General features: G+C 49.4%; 4 protein-coding genes across 4 annotated transcripts; 2 read left to right on the forward strand and 2 right to left on the reverse strand.

Annotated features, from left to right (window-relative positions):
- Positions 1-2,671: 2,671 nt before the first annotated feature.
- On the forward strand, positions 2,672-3,019 carry PG994_008871 (uncharacterized protein; the record flags this gene model as incomplete). The annotated part of the gene is made up of 1 exon (XM_066860280.1): positions 2,672-3,019. One exon carries the CDS (start codon positions 2,672-2,674, stop codon positions 3,017-3,019), a length of 348 nt encoding a protein of 115 aa, XP_066713869.1.
- Positions 3,020-4,036: 1,017 nt separating this feature from the next.
- Positions 4,037-4,678, reverse strand: PG994_008872 (uncharacterized protein; the record flags this gene model as incomplete). Its single annotated transcript, XM_066860281.1, has 1 exon — positions 4,037-4,678. The coding sequence occupies one exon, from the start codon at positions 4,676-4,678 to the stop codon at positions 4,037-4,039; it is 642 nt and encodes a 213-aa protein (XP_066713870.1).
- Positions 4,679-7,604: 2,926 nt separating this feature from the next.
- Positions 7,605-9,358, reverse strand: PG994_008873 (Cytochrome P450 monooxygenase lolP1; the record flags this gene model as incomplete). The annotated part of the gene is made up of 5 exons (XM_066860282.1): positions 7,605-7,718; positions 7,810-8,139; positions 8,218-8,451; positions 8,521-8,584; positions 8,661-9,358. 5 exons carry the CDS (start codon positions 9,356-9,358, stop codon positions 7,605-7,607), a joined length of 1,440 nt encoding a protein of 479 aa, XP_066713871.1.
- A 2,192-nt stretch (positions 9,359-11,550) lies between these two features.
- PG994_008874 (COPII coat assembly protein sec16) lies at positions 11,551-17,476 on the forward strand (the record flags this gene model as incomplete). The annotated part of the gene is made up of 4 exons (XM_066860283.1): positions 11,551-15,193; positions 15,262-16,163; positions 16,205-16,799; positions 16,866-17,476. The coding sequence occupies 4 exons, from the start codon at positions 11,551-11,553 to the stop codon at positions 17,474-17,476; spliced, it is 5,751 nt and encodes a 1,916-aa protein (XP_066713872.1).
- Positions 17,477-18,435: the final 959 nt, after the last annotated feature.

Consider the following 18,435-nt stretch of genomic DNA (forward strand, 5'->3'; position numbering starts at 1 on the left):
TAACTGTATGTGGTATCCCGTGCCAGCTGAATCCACTAAGCTATCACCACAGTAATTTGAATGTCAGTGTCCGTGTTGGTGGCATTATAGATGACAGACAGGTCCGATGCGTGTTAAACTCAAGTCTTCGCCATCAGCTCATAGCACAAGATAACCAATTGCCTACGGTATACAGAGCAGTTGGCGGGTAATCGGCATAAGTTGCCTCGCTTATCAATGAACCCGGAGCAGAGCGCTCAATTCCTTGCTATAGCTATACGAGCTTAGGCGCTGAGTGCTCGGACATGTCATTGTTTGAAGGGACATGCTCAAGGCGGGTCTGATTAGAGGTGCACACGATCCCGTCTGGCGGGCCCCCCTAGGCACGTGGGAAAGGAACGTAAGGGAACGTAAGATACATCGGCGTTTTTCATTGTTTACGTGACCATCGAGGAAGTCAAACGTAGTTTTGCAGTGCGGTCCTTCTTCCACAGGGCTCTCAAGATTATTTGGCCTGTTTCTTTCCATCTTGATTTGCAAGACTGCTCGGTTCATCAATGTGCTTGAAGTAAGGCTGGCATACAACATTTGATTACAGAGGTGATGGTTCAAGTGCCGTAGCAGGGTCATCCATATCAGTAGCTTATAGGATAGGGGCGGGAAGGCGGAGATGCGGATGGGATGAAAGATGTGACCGAGCGGCCCGGCTGTGCTGGCTTGGTGTGTGCCAACTAGAAGATTAGAAGAAGGAGGGGCGAAGAAGAAGAGGAAAGACTGGGCTTGCCTTTTCTCTCTTTCACAAGCCATCGAGTCATCGGTCTCCAATCTGGCGTCAAATAGATTGAGGATCGAGCCATCTACGGTGGAGGTCGAAGTAGGATCTGTTTGATGTGGCACGTTGATGCTAGCTTCGATGGCAGGAATACCACGCTGCACGTTGCGAGCGGCTCCGTGATCACAAGTGGAGGAAGGGGAAGGGGGCATCAACCAAAAAGAGCTCACCAAAAGAAGAAGGACGGCGAGCGAGGCTGGTGGCGGGGAGGCGATGCGGGCGGTGATAGGGAAGCAACAGCAGCAACAAACAGGTGGCAGGCATCACCGTGCTCAACAAAAGAGGTGCATGAACTGAAACCTGGGAGCCACGGCCCTCAGCTCGTTTTGATACATCTAGCGGGAGACGAAGGAAGAGTCGCCCACATTTGTGCACGTTATTTACACATCAAGCCCGCCGCTATCTGTGCGGCCCATCTCCCGGCTCCCCCCGTTTGCTGCGATTCCCAGGAACCATGATCTCCTGCCGGGTTTGACGTGCGGCCGGGACCATGGAGTGGCCCTGGGGTAGGCATTAGGGGGTCAAGGGGTGGACTAGAAGGACGGTTTTCCGTCGAACCACATGGCTGGAGGGGAGGCAGTGGAGTTTGCCTGGACTTGGTTCTCTCTGTATTTTTGTCCGATGTTGCATTCTGGACGTGTTCCACGATCTTCTCGAATTAACAAGGTGTCGTCAAATGGCTCCAATCATGTCGTGATGCCGCCTGCGTCGGCAGAGAGTGGTGTGCAATACACTGGTTTAGGTGTTTCATGGCATGGGTGGTGGGGGGCAGTTGGTGGATGTCTGGACGGTGGTGTGGGTAGCAGTTGAGTTGTACATAGTCTCGTTTCTCGTCAACTTCTTGATTGCAACCCATCTTGACCATCAAACCCGATGATCGAAAATCGAAGTCAATCTCGGTTCGGTTCTTCGTACTGTATTCCAACTCCCTCTCGCGCGAATGAAGGTCACAATCACTCAAGTCATGCCCAAGCCAAATCGGCAGTCTAGATTGACTTTTTGGCTTTAAGACGATCAGACCGGCTTGGCCAGCGAGTGTGGTGCCGGGCCGTCATCCGAAGTCCAAAGTCAAAAAAAAGAGTTCGGCGTGCTGGGATGGTACTTGGTTGTCGGGATTAAGCTGAAGCACCACCCAGAGTCCAAGACGCGCTGGACCGTCGTGGACGGGGTCGAGTTCGCCGGGGTTACGATGGTAGTTCGTCTCGGCTCCTGGGCGACTTGCCCAATCCAGCCAAGGCCCAGGTGCAGCGAGATGACGATGGGACGGGTTTCAGCTGAAGCCCGCTCCACCAGCAACACCCTCGATCCATGTCGACTCGTTCTTGGCGACGTGGCCCGGCGCCAGCAGCGAGCGCGACTGTCAAGGTGAGACTACCACGCTGCCTCACGATGGCACCTTTTTCGTCCTAAGTCTCCAGGTTTGGTCCGGTAGAGTGAGTTTCTGAAGGAGCCTAGCCCGCGCTGGTCGTGTCGTCGTTTGGCTTATCGTTGCAAGGCGTGCGTGTTCTGGTATTGGTATCCGCATCCCATGTTCATGTCTATTAAAAGCAGATCGGCCTGCCCATATTGCAGATCACCCTGTTCAGTTCCCGCAAATCGCATCTCCCTCTCTTGCGACCAATCACTCTCGTTCTTTTGGCCCGACTCTCTTTATTTTGCTTGCTTTTGCTCGGAATATTTTGCCTGCTTTTGCTCGGAATACTCCTTACATGTTGCCGCCGATCATTCAAGTCGCCCTCTTCTCCCTCACGACCACGCCTGACTCGACTGCACGCCGATCCCTCTGGCTCGCCGAAAACTCCAAGGAACTCAACACCAGTCTCCAAGAAGCTCCATAGCCAGTCGCCATTCCCTCTCAAGATGAAGTATTCTTCTACCCTTGCGGCCTTCGCCATGGCCCTGTCGGTCGTCGTTGCAATGCCCACCAACACCACCTCGCCCGTGCCCATGAGCAGCGCCCAAGCCGACCCTCGCAACAAGTGCAGCCCGAACCGGGTTAAGCACACGGTCTACACCTGTGCAGCTCACGGCCAAATGACACCTGTGCAATGCTTCGCCAAGGTGTGCGCCAACATGGACATCCCGCCTCACAATGGAAACATCAAGCGCGCAGACGTCGACGTCCAGTGCACCGACCAGAACTTGTTCCAATGTACCATCGTGGAATGGCGGGATGCCGGTGACTGCATCCGCACATTCTGCCCTTAGGCGGAGAGGCATCCGTGCGGTCCGCCGCTGAGTCGGCAGGCAACCAAAGCACCGTGGACATGGTAACCGGCAGTCGGCGACGACTTGGTCAAGCGCTAAACCGACCTCAGCTTCTCGCGGTTCTGCTAGTGGTGGCTTGGCTGTCGGGCTCACCATGGAGGCTCCGTGCGGCAACTTCTATTCTTATTATGAGCTAGACTCGAAATGTTATGCTTTTTTTTTTTTTACTATCACTTCCGGGCCGGGACCAACTATTGGGCTTTGAGCGCATTCGGACATCTCAAGACCTGGCGTCGTATGAGGCCCGCTGTGCTCATCACCCCCCGCCAGACTGGCATCTGGAACGACTGAGAACGATATTTTGGTGTTTTTTTCTTTTTTTCTTTTGGCAAGATTTCGATCAACCTTGCACTTTACGATACCAGATCGACTGGGTTTTACGACATTTGTACGATGGGAGGCGAGGAGAGGTTCTTTCAGGGGACGGGCGTACGGTAGATGGGGGGCTTCCATCACGACGATACCAAACATCATTAGAAGCAACCACCATCACCGCCACAACAAAAGCAACTAAAAAAAAAGACAAAAATACGACAAGACAAGACAAGCTAAGGTATGGGAGAACGAGATGCCATGGTACGCAAAATGGCAAACGAATGCGGTGGATGCCTCCCTGTCTCTTCTGGTTCTAGATAAGACGACAACGAGAATGATGGACGCATCATTCATCAATAGATAGGCACGCCCTCACGGACTTGTATGCATCTTATACTTTTCCAATTCTAACCTATACCTTTTTGGGCCACAGCTCGTTCAATAAATCTTTCCTGTCGGTCCACACTATTGACCTGAGTCTCTCCCCTGTCAGCTCAGCCAAGACATATTGGTTCTAAACAGCGAATATGACCGGCCTGTTGAGCCTTTGTTCGGATATGCGAAGTCTTCACGTATCCACGCGGATTGGAAGCGCGAAAGACGTGGGTAAAATACCTAGGTTGTTCTGAATGAGCATGGTTGCTACATATTTTTCATAAGAGCCTTTCTCTCCTTCTTCTCGCCCAGCCCTTCTTCAACCCCGAGACTGCCAAACGACCACCATTTAATGCTTTCGAAGTCGTTTGGCGTGATCTTATATGTGTCGCCAGGTCGCAAAAGCCGTAGTAACTTATCCTGCACACGTTCATCTTTGTCCCCCAATCGTTGGACAAGCCTCGCGGGGCTTAGCTCGAACACCACCTCGGCGTGACCCCGTCCTATCGGCGGGACGGTCACAAAGACAAAACCCGCATCTTCCCCGCGTTTCAATACGTCCGGATCGCCCGATACTCGCGTAGTGGTAATGTGTGCCGCGACAGGTCGCAGCGGCAGCTCTGGAGCTGGGCACTGGGCGTCGGGCACGGTGATCTGGGGCGATCTCATGGCGCGGAGGAAGAAGGCATCCTCCGAAGGCGTGGTGTCCAGACATGAGTACTTGGTCAGGATCGTGACGGCGCGCTCGGGGAACGGCGACGCGACCTGCTCGATGGCGGCCACGAGCTTGAGCGGCTCCGACGGGTACGGGTCGTGCACGGAAATGGTGTGTGGCGGACTCGTGCTCAGGCTGAGAGACAGCTGTACTTTTCCCCCGTCTTGCTGCTGTTGGTCCTGATGGGACGCCATGTTCGTTCTTTGCTTTGAACCAAGGCCAGAAACGCGCAGAAGGATGAGGGGCTTGATTGAGTTAATCGCTCAGTTTAGTGAACAGGAGTCGTCTCAAGTCAAAAGGGGTTGACAAGGTAGATGAATCTGACTGGAGGAAGGTCTTTTGATGGCGAACCAGTGCTTGGTGGACAATGGCGATGCAGCTCTTGGAGAATAATGGGATTCGGATCGTCTTTGTAGATATGCGTCATGTCATTGGTTCTTCCGTTCAACCAGTATTAGTCAGCTGTGTCATTGGGCTGACTTTCATCGAGAGGCCGGGCTGAGGCCTTGTAGGTAATACTAAACACTGCCTATGTCTACACCAAATCGCGACAAGTACAAGAACCTGGAGCCGTGGCAGGCCGCCCGGAGGCTACGCCAGCTGTAGGAGGAGCACAACGGCGACGAGACCAAGTACAAGCCCACGACGTCGACCGTGGAGTATGCCGAAAGCTATGCCGCGGTCGCGCTGGAGTTTTACTTCTTGAAGAATTGTGAGTGGGATGTCATCTTGCCTAAATGAGCCATAGATAGGGGTATATTGGTCTTGGAGAATATTTTGTTTCTAGTGGCCCAGCATGGCATGAATTAAGAGAAAAATGTATTACCCCAGAAAAAGCATTTGTTTCTCTAGGTATATATTTACTTTATTCACTTAATTCCCGACCGTAGAATCTGTGGCCTTGCTGTTCTATCATTATAACCTAGAATCCCGCGTTTACTAGATCTAGGTCTTAGAACAGCGCTTTCTCCTTTAAACGTGTATATTTAATTAAGGGGGTCCGTTTTTCTTTTTTATTCTACCCTACTTTTATTTTAGTTTATTTTTATTTTATTTTTAACTTTTTTTTTAAAATTATTATTTTTTATTTTTTTACTTTATCTTTATTTAAAGTGGTTTATTATTAAATAAGTTATATTTTTAAGCGAGTTAGTTTTTTTTTTTAATTATTTAAACTTTAATACGTAGTAGTTTTATAATTAAAACATTAATTTAATTTAAAAAAAATTAATTCTTTAAGTAAATATATTATTATAAAAATATATAATATTTTTTAAATTATTTTAAACTATTAAACTAATAATTAAACTTTATAAAGTAAAATTCGATATTTATAATATAGATTAAATTTAATTAAAAAAAGTACTTTTTAATTATATAATTAATTTAAATATTTAAAGAATACTTTTTAATATTAACATTATAAAAAATATAAATAATTTTCTTATAACGTAATATAATAATAACCGCGTTAATAAATATTAAGTTAAATAAACTATTAATATAATTATTAAAAAGCTTTTTATAAAGATTTAAGTAAAGTATAATATTTTAAATTAAAATATATAAAGTTTTAATAAAATTAACTTTATAATAAATATAATCGAGTTAATATTTATTATAATACGCGTTAATTAATATAAAAAAGCGAAATTAATTTAACTTAATAATCGAGAATTATTAAGAATTATTTAAAGCTAATATTACTTTATAAATTAATCTCGCGAATATAATTTACTAAGAGATTAAATAATTAAATTAATAACGGAATAAACTTAAATTAAATTCGATATTTTAATAAATATATTAACGCGTAAATAAAAAGCCTTTATTATTTCTTAATTTTAAACGATTATAAAAGTTATAGTTTAGCCGAATTTAAAGAATATTATAAAAATAACGATATTATTACACTTAATATACCTCTTTACTTTTCTTACTTATTTTAACCTTTAAATATAGTATTTTATTTATTATTAAAGCGTATATATTTAAAAGAAATCTAGTTATTTATTAAAGCGTTAATAAATTATATTATATAATTAAAGTTTTTTATTACTTTTTAAACCGCGTATTATATTATTTTTATAAAAAATAATATTAAATTTAAATTTAACGTATTTAGTTTAATATTCTATTATTTAAATAAAGTATTTAATAAGTTAAATATATATTTTTAAACATTTATATTTAATTTATTATATTTAAAAAGAATTAAAACTTATAACTTTTTAATATTATTTAACTTTTAATAAATAGTTAAATACTTTGTTTTTATTTATAAAAAAACCTTTTAATATTTATTTAAAATATTATAAATTAAATAATAAAACGTAGAAATATAATAATATATTTAATAACTTTTATATACGTGAAGATTTATACTTTATAAGCGGTTAAGTTAACTAATTTAATTATAAAAAAGTTAAGAAATTACGAATTTAATTTAAAAAGCCCTTATTATTTAAAAATCTCAAGAGCTATAAAACGAGAAGGTAAAAAAAACGTTTAGCGATTAATAAAAGCGAAACTAAGGGCTTATTAAAGTAAAAGACGACCGGTAAAAAACGCTACGATATCTATAGCGAAATAAGTTATAATATATAAATATATAAAAAGAATATAAAATCTATTAATAAATTAAATAAATAATAATTTTAATTAATTTAAAGCGTTATAATTAATTTAATGTATATAAAAATAAATAAAAATAAAAAAATATAAAAAAAATATAAAAAAAACCTATAAAAAATATAAAAAAATAATTTATTTAATAATATAACTCGTTTAATAATAAACTATATTAATTTATTTTTATTCTACTTTATTTTTATTTAATTTAATTTTCTTTTTTCTATTAAAAATACTAAGTTTTAAGTTAATAAGTAACTCTAGGTTTTATATATTCATTTTTAAGTATATATTTCTATAGAAAACAATTATATATTTGCTACTAGCCCCCCTTATCACACCGTGCATAGCTAGTTTACAGCGATACAACTGTAATATGTTGCAGATCCCTTCGAAACCGTTCTGACTGCACAGGCCGACCGATATGCTCAGGAAAATCCAACATCCAGCTTTTCGCACAAGCCGAACAGCCCCAGGTTCACATTGCGCTTAAGCCCTCTCGGTAAGCTTTACCCACATTTCGCTCTGAAGCCAAACATTGTGGCTCTCAACAACCCAAGGCTTGGAAGGATTGGCTGATTCCAGGTCGAAATTCCTCAAGATCTAAATACACGTTCACATAATTAGTCAGTCACGCGTACGTATACTACCAACAAAAGCAACGGTAGCAAGTTTTGAAAGAGCTGGAACGCACCTGGACAAATAGCTTATTTAGCTCGAGGAGCGCAACGGTCTTGCCGGAGCACTGCCAGCGTCCGTATCCGAAGACGAGCTCGGCTGCCCTCGCCATGTGCGCTCTCTTTTCACGATCAGGTTGCTCTTCTTCCAACCAGCGCTCGGGCCGGAACATCTCGGCGTCGTCGCCGAATATCTCCTTGTTGCGCGTCACGGCCCAGGTGCTGTGGGCCACGCGTGTCCCCTCGGGCAGAAAGACGCCCTTGAACGTGTCGCCGCCCTTGGGAACCTGCTTCATGACAAGGCCCACGAAAGGAGGCCAGATGCGCAGGCCCTCTTGGATCACGGCCTATACAGAAAAGGGGTCAACATCAGAACAATGCCACAAAAGGGGGGCGAGAAAAACTGGATATTGGTGAATTCGTACCTGGAGGTAGGGTAGGGCTTTGGCCTCCTGGAGGGTGATTTCTTCGGAGATTCTGCCTTCTCTGATACCTGTGTCAATTTCTGCTTGGAGGCGATTGTAGACCCGCGGGATCCCTATAATATGTAGCAGTGTCGCTCGAATAGCCGTGGCAGTTGTGTCGGCACCTGCGATAATTTGGAAAACGACTTCCGCATTACAGTCCTCCTGATCCATCCCGTTTCGAATAAAAGATCCCTAAAAAGTAGTTTCTTTGTGTTAAGATATGCTGTTGATTTGAAGTAATGGAACGAAAAAAGTTCTTACCAGCATGTCCTGACGTTCCACTGCCTTGGGCCCGAAGCGAGTCGCCACGACTGCTTTTGTAATCCTAAACAGGAATTTTGGTGTGAGTAGTGTCCGAATTTTTCTTCGCGTCTCTGGCTTTCATATGTGGAAGAACTGACCTCAGAAGCTTCCCAAGTCCACTCTCGTCAGTCTCCTTGGGACCCATCAGTTTCCGCGGCCAGCGAGCGAGCATGACGTCCCTCAACCAGGGGACATCGCCACACATGGCGAGGAACGGAATGTTCTGGCTAGTGACGGGGCCGTAGTCCAATACGTCCCGGTCCTCCTTGATGCATCCGAACTCCTCGCCGAACCCGAGCTTCGCGATGCTGTCGAGGGTGAAGAACTGCGCGAGCTTCCCCAAGTCGGCATGTTGGCCGGCCCGGCACTTGGCGCGGAGCGACTCGACGAGGTTCGCGACCTGCGCGTCCAGGTCGGGGTGCAGCAGGTCGTTGTCCTTGCCGGCGTAGCCTTTCGCCGTCTGCGCCTTGAAGCGGTCGTGCACGGCTGTGTCGAGGGTGCCGATGCCGTTCTGGCGGTCCGGGTCCAGGTTCATGATGTTGTACCACTTGCTCTTGACGTAGGGGCTGCGGGTGCCGGACATGTGGCGGATCCGGTCCGGGTCCGCCGTCAGGACGTCGTTGGGGCCGATGCGAGCGAGGTTCGCGAAGCCGTGGCGCGCGCTGATGGCCGTGTATTGCTCGTTCATCCGGCCCGACGTCTGGCGGAACATCATGGGGAAGTAGGAGATGGAGTCGAACCATGGTCCGGGGATGTGCGCGAGGCGGCGGTAGCTGATGATGATGGAGAAGCACATAGGCCACGACCACTGATGCTAGCCCGAGGGCAGGTAGGGAGAGGTTGAATGGGATCGCCAGATCCATGGTTGGTTTCTATACCGAAGAGAGCTGGTGATGTGTCTCTTGCCGCAACACCCTTAGCGAAGGGAAACCATCCCGCACGGATAGGGCCCGACTTATATAGGTGCCTGCTTATATATCTTAGATCCGCAATGGACCCTTGGGGTTTATCTTAACCCGAGGCATTGTTCGTGTATCCATGCAAGTGATGTTTCCACTTTCCGCATCTATATGACGCTACCGGTAATATGTATGGCCCCTTGAGTGGCAGGGTACCCGATAGCATGGCATGGGGAGATGCAGTTTGATCATACCCTCCCTCGCCAGACAGCCAATGAAGTCTGTAGTCGCCGTAACAGTCAAAGGCAAGTAACAAGCAGCATCCAGCAAGGGGTGGCGAAATGCCGCACACCAGTTTTCCACCATACACACATCTAACCCGTACATCGTAGAGCCTCAGTACCGTCAACCCCTCGCGCTCTACTGAAAGTTGACTGGGAACAAAATCAACTGCCTAGTCTAGTGTGTGTGTTGTAACAACGGTCCACATGAAAGTTTTGCATTATACGGTTGCTTACTGAGCAGTCCAGACTCAAAGGGCAGGCTATGCTCTGGCCCTTCGAACCTAGAAGCGTCTTGCAGCGAATTGCCGTGCTCGTAGGAAGAGTACCCACAAGCCATCATCGGCAATAATGGCCAATACGTGCTGGCGCGCAGCCCAAGGCTGATGATTGATACTGCAAACGGCGTGTTCGCCGTGTGCCGCTCTAGCGAGTATCCATCGCCAGGTGGGGGTGGTGTAGTTGGAGCAAAGTGCAACTGGGCTACCTTCTGCTTGGTACTTTGCTTGGCTTGCTCATTCGACCTCGATAGGGCATAATCACCAGTCAAGACCAAGAAGGCACATCCACATATACAGTTGGCATCGGGTCGGGTGTGTTTTACGTCGGCCTACGGCTAGGGATCAGGTATAGTCGTATGCACGATCCGTATATTGGCGAGCTTCACACAAAGGTCCACTGTTGGCAGTGAGGAGAGCTTCCTCGGGCTACTACTGATCATGTGACAAGCGGAGTCCAATCATGTTGCTAAGAATAGAAAGAGGATATGACTCCTAAAAGGCGTCGCGAGTGGATAGGTTGGATAATATGATAGGCAGGGCTAGAATCCGAGAATGTTAATGCCTTATTACTAACAACTAGACATTCGCGATGTTGGTGTGCCGAAAACAAGAAGCAAAAACAACGGATCGACTTCACGAGTTGCAAGGTGTCGGTAGAAGCGGCCGTTCCCCACGTAGCGAGCATTTCAAGCACGTGAAACAATCACCTGACAAAACGATAATGTTGAACCCAACATTCAGCTCGGCAACGGCATTGTATTCGGAGACCGCATTGATTCAATTTCTTTCTTGTATATAGTTACTATCTACTCCGTATAGTCGTGCTTACTTAAACACTACCTACACAACGTGGGTTATGCAATCGGGGCTGTGGCTTGGCTGTCGGACTTGAAAGTCAGGGGTTGAGGCGGGTGGGTTGGTTGGTGTCGTCACAGGGTCACAGGTGGGCTCTTGCACCAAAGCTCAAGGCTAAATCTGTCAAGTTCGCTTCAGGTTAGGTAACGCAAGGACCTAAAAAAGGAGACGCCTTGGCTTACCTGGTTAGGCCCCCAAAGTCCCTACCAGCATCTGGCGTCCCCCTAGGCGACGCTGCGACGGGACCTTTAGAGCTGCTACCAACATTTTTCATATCCCTAATTTCCTTTTTGCGACAAACTTGAAGCTGAAGCAGGACGTCGTGTGTCTATCGATTAGAGGCGATGGTGAATGCTGTGTATTGAATTGTCGCATCTCTATTTTCTCTCTCGGTTGTTCTTCTTGTATTATAAGTAAGTTGCCGCCGAGCCCAGTCGCCCAGTCACCCAATCCAGCACGTGGGAGGTCGGGTCCGGAGTATTACTTTTGAGCTGGATTGATCTAACTCCGAGATATGCATGGACGTTGATGACACCATTGCTGATTCCATCCTTCCAACCTCAACCAACCTTCTCACGCCCTCTTGCTAACACGATGTTTTCTCTCTCTAGTAGCCATTTCAACCGTCGCACGGGATTCTCGGCTTCGATATCTGTTTAATTTGCGATAATCATGGAGTCAGATACCCCTTCCGCGTCGTGGCATCCTGCTATGATGCCAAATTACCAGTCCCAAAACCCCGTCGCGTCATCCTCACATGCAGAGGCGCCACGCGACCACTCAACACATTCTACAGAGCCGAGCTCTGCAACGGTGCCGGCGCAGCACCACGAAGAATCAACCAACCTCGAAACAATACCCGAGCCTGCTATAAACGAAGGAAACATCAATAAGACGCCTTTGGACTATTTCGGTGACGACTATGAATCGGGAGCTTGGGATATCGGAGGCGAGGCGCCAGTCGAGGAGGGTCCGCCATCCCAGCATTCATCAAATTCCGAGCAGGCGACAAGTCATGATCAAGAAGCCATGTCCGAGTCCATTCCAGACTTAGATTCGCCCGCGGCGTTCAAATCAACCAAGCACTCCAGTACCATGTCGTTCACACGCACTGCACATGAGGTAATCTGGAGTGACGACGATGGCGAATCCGAATTCAGCCTTCAACGCACCGAAACCGACCCTTTCAAGTTCATGTCTCCGAGCGATAGAACAAATTCATTCCCGCCGGTACCGCCGATTGAGAGTGTACATGAAGAACAACTAGATGAGCCGCCTCCGGCCACGCAAGTACAAGACATCTTGCACGAAATAGAGCAAGAAGATGACCAGGACGCGACTGCTGAACTATCCGACTTTCCAAGCTCCTCTGAACATCACACTGGAGCTGGCAACCCCTCGGACGACACTTATCAACAAACGATGGGTAGGGACATGTCAAGCACAGGGGAGGAAGCCTCTGAAACCAGATTCGAAGAGGGTTTGCCGTTGATTCCGCAAAGTCAACATGACGAGACTCCTAATGACCAAGCGAAGGACACGGCTGGCTTCGACGACACTTTCGCCGATGACGGAGATGATTTCTTCAGTTATATCCAAGGTGACAAGTCTCAGGAGGAGGATGATTTGGGGCTCGGCAACCATTCTTTGCAGCGGAAGGATACAAGCTTGTTCACCGGGACCTCTTCGAGCCAGCAAGCAACTTCATCCAAATTCGAACCAGAAACACCAACCATTGCTGAAGCAGAGGACCCAGTATCAGATGATAAGGCAACAGTTGATAGCCAACAAGTTACCAACGGAGAAATACCCGGAACAGGTGAGACGCAGCAAGCCGAACCTGTTTCCCTGGATGCGAAGTGGGCCGAGGCATTTGCCGAAGACGAGGACGAGGACTTTCTCCTAGAAGACCCCAGTACCGGGTCGAAGGAATTGGATCCTGCCGACTTCTTCGGCAGTGACGATGAAGGTTTCTTGGAAGATACCGAAGATCCAGTACCGCAGCCAGCTGTCTCGCAAGGTCCTGCCCTCGTGAATTCAGGGACCAATGGACGGTATATGCCTAGCAATCCTCAACCGCCGGTTCCCCAAACCCTCAATACGTTCAATTCGACGCCTGCTGCACCACAACTCCAACAGAACTATGCGCCTGGGTTTGCACACCCGAGTACCGCACCACCGACTGGACTCGGCTATGGGGCCCCTCCTCCTAAGCCCGAATTACCCAAGGCGCAGAGTTTCGCGGATAAGGCCAAAGGCGGCTACTCTTCTCCATATGACTTGCCGATGGACGTAGTGAAGCCTGTACAGAAGCGCACTAGTTTGCAGCAGCTTCCACGAGGAAATGCGGCTCCATCTGCACCGCCTGTTGCGCCCATTGCGCCCCCTAGATCCACAAGCATGTATAATCAAGCCCCCCCTTTACCTACGGGGACCCCAGTTGCGAGCAAATCCCCGCCGTCCTCGAGCCACGTCAATCAACAGGCACCCCCAGCAGCGAAGACAACACCCCAGCTCAAGTCCAAAACAAGCTTCTTCGAAGACCTTCCCATGGTATCGCGGCCTCGTCCGGGTTCCCGTCACAGTGCCGTTTCATCGCCTGGCCTGAACCCGTATGCTCAACCACCTGGCCCGCCAACCGGTCCTCCAACTGGCGCAGCCCCGCCAGCTCAAAAACTTATGTCGCCACCACCAATGACATCACCCTTACTCTCACCACCTGGCCAGAATGGAGCACCTCAAGCTTCTCCAGCTGTTGCAGGCTTGGTTGCCCCTGAACGCGTTAGCCCATATCTTTCGTTGCAATCGACTACTGCCCCGAAACCGAGCGCTCCTGCAACCAGCCGATACTCCCCAGCACCCCCCACGAATGGGGCAGCACCTGCCTCCGCACCTGCGGCAGCTAGCCGGTACTCCCCAGCGCCCCCAGCTCCTCCAAGTCGCTCTGGCAGCGGCTCTTACGTAGCGCCACCATCTCTCGCTCACCAGCCGCGAACATCAAGCCCACTTGCTCATTTTGAAGTATCACATGATCGTCAAGCAGGCAAACTCCCCAGCCCTGCTGGCAGTGACAGTTTCCCAATTGTGCGAAGTGCCTCGTCCCAATTTGACCCTCGTCTGCACAGGCTATCATCTCTCCCTACTACCCAGGAGGTTGATGAAGAAGTAAATCCACCGCAACAAACTCCCATAACTCGATCAGTCTCAGGAGTACCGCCTGCTTCTGCACGCTACAGCCCCCAGGAGGTTCGAAGGACACCGCCTCCGCCAATGAGTCCTTCGATGTCCAATACTCTATCACCTCCCAAACGTCAGTTGCCGAATTATGCCCCCCCAGCTCATTCTACGGGACTTGGGTCCAGAGAGCCAAGCTTTGGCCCCCCGCCTCGCTCTCAAACTCAATCTCCAGGAGCGATGAGTGGCAATAGGACTGCAGCCATCCCCAGGCCTTCGTCTGTGCATGGGGTCACTTCGCCTCGCTCGATATCCGCTGCACACAAATCACCACCAACCACACGGGTCCGAGGCATGTCCCAGTCTGTGAACCTTGTCGCCCCGACCGATGGACGCGAGAAGGACCCACTCCGCAGATGGAGAGGTGCTCCTCTCATTTCTTGGGGTGTAGGTGGAACTATCGTGACATCTTTCCCCAAGGATGTCCCTCGCTACGGCATGGCGGGTAATGCCCCCATGGTTATTCGCAGTCCCGGAGAAGTCACGATCAAGCATGTTAAGGACATTCAGCCGCTTGACGATCTCTTGTCGAAGTTCCCCGGGCCATTGAAGGGCAAGTCGAAGAAGAAGGAGACTGTTGCTTGGTTGACAACTGGCATCGAGTTAATGGATGCAGCTCTCCCCCAGGTGACGTATCAGCACCATCTATCCCACGAGGACAAGAGATCGGTGGAGAGGGTTTTGCTTTTCAAGATATTGCGAGTTCTCGTTGAACATGACGGTATGCTCGACGGCAACCCGGCTGTTGAGCAGGCTGTCAGGCAAATTCTGCTTCCTGATCTTGAAGGCGAGGTTGAACCCGTGTCAGCGTTGGCTGGGGCCACCTTGCAAGGTGTGATGTCAGCCGCTACTGCATTGCAGTCTGATTCGGTCGATTCGTCGGCCGTGGAACATATCAAGAAATCCTTGTTGATGGGTGAACGCGAAAAAGCGGTCTGGGCTGCTGCCGACAAGAGACTTTGGGGACACGCTATGTTGATCGCGAACACGGTGGATGGAGACCTCTACAAGCAAGTTGCTCAAGAATTTGTCAAGAAGGAGGTCAACCAGCCTGGACACAGCAACGAGTCTCTGCCGCCCTGTACGGCGTCTTGTCCGGGAATCACGAGGAGTCTGTCGATGAATTGGTTCCAAGCCACGCTCGGGCAGGCTTGAAATTAATGTCAACATCGGTTTCCATCGAAGCTTCCAAGGATGAACTGGATGGCTTGGACAAGTGGCGGGAGACATTGGGGCTTATTCTGGGCAACCGGAGTAAATCTGATGTCGCTGCCATTACATCGCTTGGAAACTTGCTCTCGAGCTATGGGCGAGCGGAAGCAGCCCACATCTGCTTCATGTTTGCTCGCCAGCACGCGGTGTTTGGTGGATTAGATGATCCCAATGCCAACTTTGTACTTGTTGGTTCAGACCACAAACGCCAAGCCAACCAGTTCACGAAAGAGACTGAGGCTCTGCTCTTGAGCGAGGTTTACGAGTATGGGCTCTCCCTCACGGGCGGAGCCAATCTTGCAAACGGCTGCCCGCATCTTGCTGCGTACAAGTATCAGCACGCCATGACTTTAGCTGAATACGGCATCAGGGATAAGGCTCTGCAGTATTGCGACAACATCATTGCTTCGATTTCGGCACAGACTAGGCGATCGCCCTACTACCATCCTATGCTTGAAAGCGCTGTTGACGACTTGTCTAAGAGACTGAAGCTGGCACCAAAGGAGGAATCATCTTCATGGATTCCCAAGCCCAGCATGAACCAGGTCTCTAACTCTATGTGGAGCAAGTTCAACAAGTTCGTTGCAGGAGACGAGAATGATGGCAACGCGGATGGCGCACCTGTCGAGGGTGAAGCTGGACCTTTCTCGCGGATCACCCCAACAATGAGCCGTTCCCCATCGCTGTCCAACTTTGGGGAAGTTTATGGAAACGGAACACCAGCAGCTTCCTACGGAACCCCTGCTCCTGCTCCTACAAACCGGGCTGGGTCTCGATATGCCCCTGCCGCAGGCCGACCGACGTCGTCCCCGTATGAGCCCAATACTGGCTACCACCCAGTGCCCCGCTCTTCAATGGAACGCACCTCCGGTGAACACAGTCGCACTTCTCTCGATCTCCCCCGCAACTTGGACCCAGTCTTATGCATGGTGGTTATGCTCCAGAGGCCAACTCGGCCGCCACGTTGGGCTACCAGCCTGTCTCTACCGCGCCACCCTCAAGCTCTCCTTATGCTCCCCAAAACCCAGCCCCTGCACCTGCAGCCGCTCCCGCACCTGTGCCTTCGAGCAACCCGTACGCACCTTATGGCTCTCAGAGTGCTTCTGCACCGCGAGAAGCCCCAAAGACCGAAGCCAAAGCAGAGACAGCCAGCGGAGAGACTACCGGGAACTCTGGTTACGAGCCGCCGTCATACGGCTATGAACCGCCTACCCTCAACACATTTGACGCGTCGTCGGATGAGCCCACCACCAACACCAACGGCGGATACGAGCCACCTTCGTACGGCTTCGAACCTCCATCGTATGAGCCAGGGCAAGACGATGCTGAAGAAGCTGCTGAGAAGCCCAAGAAGAAGACTTTCATGGACGATGATGAGGACGACATTCCTGCTTTGAAAAAGCCGGCAGAGAAGAGCAAGGCTGAGAAGGACCGAGAGAACCAGGAACTGTTCCGAAAAGCGGCGGAGGAAGATGGTAAGTTGTTTTTTAAAACACTCTCGAATTCTGTGCCCCGGCGGTTTACTAATATTTGTTTTACAGCCAAACGTGCGGAGGCAGCCAAATCACAGAAGAAGGGCTGGTTCGGCGGACTATTCGGTGGCGGTGGTGCCAAGAAGGACCTGAGTGAGGCCCCCAAGGCTGTCAAGGCCAATCTGGGAGAAGCCAGCTCATTTGTCTACGACCCTGACGCCAAGCGCTGGGTGAACAAGAAGGCGGGTGCCGACAACACTCCCGCTAAGAGCGCAACACCTCCCCCGCCGCGTGCGGCGTCTTCGCGTAACAGCACACCACCGCCTGGTGGCGGCCTTGCCCCTCCCATGGGAAGTGGCACGCCGCCTCCTCCAGGTGGCCCAGGTGGTCCTCCCATGAGAAGCGTGAGCGGGCTCAAACAACAGATGTCCAGCGACAGCCTGCACATCCCGGGTCCCGCGTTGGGCGGTGCGCCGCCCATGGGCCGCAGTGTTAGTAACATGAGCGCCATGAGCAACGCCAGCGGCGAAGGCCTCACCATGGCACCCCCAAACCGGCCGGCTACTTCCCTTAGCACTGCTAGCAGCATCGACGATCTCTTGGGTGCCGCTGGGCCACGCAAGCCGGGTGCGAAGAAGGCGCGCAAGGGCGGTCGCTACGTGGATGTCATGGCCAAATAACGAAGATTATTATTGATTCATATGATACGATATGAGAGGTGCGCGGACGCTTGAATGGAGAGAAGGAACGACATACGATTTGGGGGAGAATGAGGATGCAACGACGACGCTTTATTACTTACATGCGACATGATATATGGTGTGTGCCAGAAGAAGATGAAGATGAAGAAGATGCAAACAACCTTACGAACAAATAAACAGCAACGAGACTAGAGGCCGGGTCGTCGGTCTCGGACGGTTGTTGGACCTGCCCCTCATTGATTGATGGAACGGGGGTCTTGACCCAGAGGTGTTCACGTGTACATTGATTGCTTTCGGTTCCGAAACTTGTAGATTAGAATTTAGCGAGTCTTGTAATAACCCGAGTGCCTTGGAGGGGCCTTGTTTCTTTCTCTGATTCATATCCTTGTCTGCATCTGCAGAAACCAATGCATAGCTCTCTTCAAACTCATGATTTCCGCAACTGCGTCTTTCCAGGTTTTCTTCCCTCCTCGTCATAAGCACGTCCCTGATCCGAAGGCATTCACAGTGGCTTATTTCTTCAGCTATGGATTTCGATTTGGTGTTAGCAACTCGGAGTTCTTTCTGCTTGAGGGTGTATTAGGTAGGATATTTCCACTTACTCTGTGACTTCTTCCACTCCTTGATGTCAGCAACACAATCGGCCAAGTGGCACTTGAAGGCATCAACCTTGAGTCGGTTGGCGGCAAGCTTGGCATTGAAGTCAGCCCAGTACTTCTTGTCGTGGTCTGGAGATGCTGCTGCCGATGAGGCGGCGTCGTCCGAGGCGGCATCATCGGAAGCGGCGGAGGTGGCGTCATCCTAGGCGGCGGAGGAGCCTTCGAGTGTGGAATGGCCATCAAGACTGAAGTAACCATCAAGTTTGGAGTAGTAGTTATGACGGCGGATGCGGCGCTTGATCCCGGCGAGTTCCAACTGCGCGCGCTCGGCCTGGGCTG

This window comes from Apiospora phragmitis (assembly GCF_038363925.1).
Source record: "Apiospora phragmitis strain CBS 135458 chromosome Unknown utg000008l:1.0-3514335.0:1.0-3519231.0, whole genome shotgun sequence".
Lineage (NCBI taxonomy): Eukaryota > Fungi > Ascomycota > Sordariomycetes > Amphisphaeriales > Apiosporaceae > Apiospora > Apiospora phragmitis.